This window comes from Aristolochia californica, unplaced genomic scaffold (assembly GCF_029961685.1).
Source record: "Aristolochia californica isolate CCGP_79_NKW_82.1479 unplaced genomic scaffold, dmAriCali1.0.hap1 SCAF_6, whole genome shotgun sequence".
Lineage (NCBI taxonomy): Eukaryota > Viridiplantae > Streptophyta > Magnoliopsida > Piperales > Aristolochiaceae > Aristolochia > Aristolochia californica.
The window spans coordinates 38,506,834-38,512,510 of NW_027182257.1; the positions used below are offsets into that span (position 1 = coordinate 38,506,834).

At 37.1% G+C, this 5,677-nt stretch overlaps 1 protein-coding gene across 1 annotated transcript; it reads left to right on the forward strand.

Moving 5' to 3' along the window:
• Nucleotides 1-3,515: 3,515 nt before the first annotated feature.
• On the forward strand, nt 3,516-5,281 carry LOC137935385 (carnosic acid synthase-like). Its single transcript, XM_068780041.1, has 2 exons — nt 3,516-4,502; nt 4,664-5,281. Exons 1-2 carry the CDS (start codon nt 3,516-3,518, stop codon nt 5,279-5,281), a joined length of 1,605 nt encoding a protein of 534 aa, XP_068636142.1.
• The last annotated feature ends 396 nt before the right edge of the window (nt 5,282-5,677 follow it).

The window sequence follows — 5,677 nt, forward strand, 5'->3', positions numbered from 1 at the left end:
ATGGAATAAAGGAAATCGTTCAGGCATTGACAGATGTCGTCAAGCCTAAAGAGGGCGATATCAAAAGAGATTGGGTCAAAGCCTCAGGGAAATCCCGGACCTGTCGGTAGACTTGAAGTTTCACACTCTTGTATAGTTGGATACGCCAAGTAAGAAGGTCATGTTTATGGAGATGATAGTGGAAGAGCGAGTCGAGTGACTTAAATATTGTGTAACAAACTATTTGTAATGTGTTTTAAGTACACTATCTTCTTTGGGAATATTGTTATATATTAGGTATGATGTTTGAATTATGACATTGCAAGACTTATTAGTATGGTTAATATTTTTATTTTATATGATTGTTGTGTTAATATATTGCATGGATGATTATGGTAGATGAGTATGGATGTGGACAATTAAATGGATATTGTTGCGTAAGGATGTGGGAATGTGGATGAATATGGTTGTGTATAGGTGTGATTGCAAATAGGTTATGATTGGAGATTGATGTTTATTTGTGTTTATGACTTTTAGGCGATTGAATTTGTAGATTTTCATGGATATTATGACAGACAGAGAAAAGATTGCAACTATTATTGCATTCACAAGTTTCTTTTTCGCCATGGGAAGATATTATCTCTACCATTGCAACAAACGTGTACCAAGTTCTTGTGGGATTAATGGTCCATTGTATTTTCAAAATGCACTAGACAAATCACCAATTAAATTTCAGAAAGTTTACAGGATGAATCAAATTGTATTTTGCAAATTGGGAGAGATACTTACTTGTAGAGGGTTTTTATCAGCCATACAGATCATCTCAGTGGCAGAACAACTTGCATATTTTCTCCTAACTGTTGGTCAACAACAATCTTATAGTGTCATAGCAGAGATGTTTGATAGATCGAACTGGACCATAAGTAGGTATTTCAACAAGGTGTTGGATGCAATCCTCAAACTTCACTCTGATTACATCATACGACCTTCAGAACGCACACATTCGAAGATTTTAAGCAGCTCAATGTTTTATCCGTACTTCAAGGTAACATCACTTCCTCTAACTAAACAATTTTAGATTAATATATAAATTTAGTCAATATTAATTAAAAATGTATAATTAGGATTGTATTGGGGCTATTGATGGAACTCATATCAAAGCGAACATTTGAAGAACAACAAAGGTTCTGGAATAGAAATCGCTATCTCTCACAAAATGTGATGGCAACATGTTTATTTGACATGCAATTCACTTATGTACTTGCTGGATGGAAGGGATCAGCAGCTAATTCACGTGTACTGAAAAAGCATTGACTCGCCAAGATAGAATCTTTGTACCTGAAGGTAGATAATATATTTTTATCCAGTCATTTTTTATCTATTTTATCTTCAATTATTTTATGTGGAATATAATTTCTATTATAGGTAAATATTATCTAGTCGATGCTGGTTATGCAAATCTTCCGAGATTTTTGGCTCCATATCGAGGAACTCAATATCATCTGCAAGAATTTAGAGATAATATTTTTAGAAATAAAAAAGAATTATTCAATCGAAGACACTCATCTTTGCGAAATACTATTGAGCGAACTTTAGGTGCTTTAAAAGCTCGATTTCAAATGTTGAAAGGCGCTCCTCCATTTTCTTTTAAGATTCAAACAAAAATTGTACTTACTTGTTGCATATTGCTCAATTATATACGTGGAGAGGATTATAAGGATCTATTTGAATTGGAAGATGATGATTCGAGTGGCGAGCTTGGTGAAAGAGGTGATGCGGTCCAATTAGGTGCAATGGATGATACAGACAGTGAAGTTAGCAATGGTCTTGAGGATGAGGGTAGTCAAGTAACAAGCTTTCGGAGGCAGCATGCATTAGAATCCACAAGAGCCGCACAATTTTGAGATGCCATAGCGACTTCCATGTGAAATGATAAATGATGGTTGTATCTTATTGGTTTTGAACGTGTTATTCATATGTACTAAACTTGTAACTTGATGATTTTAATATTAAAGGCACGAACTCGTTATTTGAATAATCTTTCTTTTAGATTATTAATAAAGTTGTATATGTATTTATTTAATATTTTCATTAAATTTTATTACTATATTAAATTTGATATTTAAGTCTGGTAAATAAAATATATTTAAAGTATGCATTTGATTAATTAAATATTTTTAATTTTGTGGAAATATATTATTAATTAATACCATGTAAAAAATCCATCTTATGTTATTAATAAAATAATTTTTATTTATTAATCATATTTATTTTTTAATTACTTTATAGTATTAGTGATTTAATAGTGGTAATTAAAATAATGTTAACTCAAGCAATTTATCAATTATTTTGGTTTAATTAACTCATTTTTATAATTAATAAAATCAATGGTTTTAAATTTAATGGAAAAATATTATTAATTTATAATATGTAAAAATATATAGTGTGTTAAAGTTAGCATTTGATAGATTTTTCCCCATTTAGTCATGACTTTTTTTGTTAAAGTATACAATATATTATCAATAAATTAATAACTAAACATATTATATTGTTTATGTTATTTTCAATGTTATTTATTTATTTTTTATCATTAATCATGTGCACAGTTAATTGGCTCACGTAATTATTGTATTAATGTACAATGAATAATAATCATTAACTAATATAATATATAATTCAATTAATTAGTATATTAATATATTTTAGTTATACATTAAATTAGTTATTCATGTAGTAATAATGTTTTTTTTACCTAATTTAATGTTTAAGTATTATATTTTAATTAAATATACTATTATAAGTTACTAATTCTCTTATTTTCCATATTCTCATTTGGGGGCACTAACACTGGAAACTGTTTTTTGGTGCACATAAACTCGTCACACTAACACCCAGTTCAAAGATGAAATTCACGTATATGAATGAAATGAAATTGAAACAGGAAATAAGATGAACTTTAAATTTTATGTTAGTTAATACTAACCCCTTTCCCCTTCCCCCTTCCCCCTTCTTATGTCTTCAGCGCATTGTGAGAGGAGTTAATATACCTCAGCAACAACGTGGGACATCCTGCGGGATTCCAGAGAAGTACAGGCGATTTAAGTCATGGTGCCATTTACCAACTCTGTTCATGAAGAACCCGACAATTTCAACTGGAAGAAGACGTTTCTTTCACTCCCTACTGACTGCTTATATAAGACAAGGTTTCACTCCGTATTGACTGCTTATATACGACAAGGTATGGCCGCAGAAGTCGCGTTCTTCATTGGCGGTGCTTAAAGAACATGGTCACTCTTATGTCAACAACCAGCTCAGTAATCGATCAACAAGGGCGTCTAGAAACCGTCCACTTTGGTTGAACTTACCATTTTTATTAAATTTAGTTTCTGAGTTGGTTATTTTGATAACAAATTTATTAAAAGTGCTTAGTTTAATCAAATTCCATCTTATAAATGCAGAGGAGATGCATTCGGTTGAGTCGTAGAGTGAAGTAAAAAGCTAGCTTGAGCAACTTCTTGAAGTAGAATCCTGAAACAATGATTTCAGAAGCATATCCTGCCACTCCCTCACTTTCTTCAATCACCCAAGGTTATATTCCCTGGTGGGCAGAGTGCAAAGCTTCGAATGAGGCGCCTCCGTCTGCAGCTCTTCGCATGGTGTTAGTCGCGGTGTTAGTGGTTGCTTGGACATTGGTGGTGGTCACCAAGAAGTGGAGGAAGGAGAAGCTGAGGGTGCCACCAGGCCCACGGGGACTTCCCTTGGTGGGCAACCTCCCGTTTCTGGGCCGGAACCTCCACCAGCATCTCGCCGAGTTGGCTTCCACCTATGGGCATATCTTCAGTCTTAGGTTAGGCAGGAAACTGTGCATCGTGGTGAGCTCGCCTGCTCTCGCCAAGGAGCTCCTCAAAGATAAAGACGCTACCTTCGCCAATCACGACGTCCCCAAGGCAGCAATGGTCCTGCCTAATGGACTCCACGGGATTGCATGGGCACCGCATGGAACGCAGTGGCGCATGCTGCGTAAGCTGGCCGTCGGCGAGATGCTAAGCAGCACCAGGCTCGAGCTTTTCCGGGACGTTCGCAGAGGAGAGGTTCAGCAAATGGTGAGACGCGTTTACGGCAATGCCGAGACTCCGCTTGCGATCCGCGAGATGCTCTTTGCCACCCTTTTGGACGTGCTGATGGGCATGTTGTGGGGTACTGGGACTCTCAAGGATCCTTCAATGAAAGAAAAGGGAGAAGAGTTCCGAGTGGTGGTGCAGCAAATCCTCGGATCTTTCGGTCAGCTCAGTATCTCGGATTTCTTCCCTTTTCTTGCGCCATTTGACCTCGAGGGGCTTGAGCGAAAGAGAAAGATGATTGCTGATAGACTTAACCAGATCCTGGATTCCATCATTGATCTGAAAAAGGCCGAATCCGGGAAGCAGGAGAGTAAGGAATTTCTGGTGGTGCTTTTACGTATGCAAGAGAGAGGTGATTCAACCATGCCCTTGACCAGTAGCCACATAAAGGGATTGATCATGGTAATATATCATTCTGTTTACAAATTTTTTAAGTTCAATGCATAGTGACATAAAAAAAATTAAAAAAAAAATACTCTAGATTTCTGTCATATTTGTCCTTTTTCTTGTGATCAATCTTTGAACTACAATTTGAGGCTAACAGAAGGTGGACATTCGTGCAGGACTTGGTTATGGCAGGAATGGACACAACGGCAGTGACGTCTGAATGGGTCATGGCTGAGTTGATCAAACATCCGGAGATGATGAGAAGAGTCCAACAAGAACTGAACGAAGTGGTAGGAACCGACAACGTGGTGGAAGAGAGCCATCTATCTCGATTGAGATATCTGAGCGCAGTCGTGAAGGAAGCCATGCGACTCCATCCAGCAACCCCACTGATGCTTCCCAGAACCCCCAGCGAGACCTCTACCCTAGGTGGATACTCCGTCCCCAAAGGTACCCGTGTTTTGGTGAACATGTGGGCTATTGAGAGGTATCCGGAGAACTGGGAAAATCCCACCGAATTCAACCCAGAGAGATTCTTGACGAACGATCGCAAGTGGGATTTCAGCGGGAATGATTTTCATTTCTTTCCGTTTGGTTCAGGAAGGAGGATCTGCCCAGGGGCCCCGTTCGCTGATCGGATGCTAATGTATGGGCTTGCAACGCTCCTGTATTCATTTAATTGGCGATTGCCAGAAGGCGCCGAGCTTGACCTGGCTGAAAAGTTTGGGATGGTTCTGAGGAAGGCAGACCCACTTGTTCTCGTTCCAACCCCCAAATTTGTTGAAGGGTTATAGGAAGGTTAATTTGGCATACGTGAAATCTTTTGTTTGATAAATTATAATAAAAAAGAAGGCTTTTTGTATAGAAGGTGGACAATATTTATCCTTTGTGACGTAAATCTGGATATCAAAAGATGCTCTAGAATAATGTTGGGAGAAATGATACTCTCCCACTTCGTGTGAATATGTTGAGAAGTAATTTAATAAAAAAAACCACACACACACGAAGAGTCTAGAATTTTTTATGTGGAAAATCCTTCAAAGTAAAGGGAAAAAACCACTGGACCTAGTCCATTTAAAACTTCCACTATCAACAATGATGTGTACACAAATGTTTTCTCCAGATAACACTAGAGGCATACAATCAACAATAATCTCAAGAAAAAAACACTTTCTTGGCAACCAAACAAT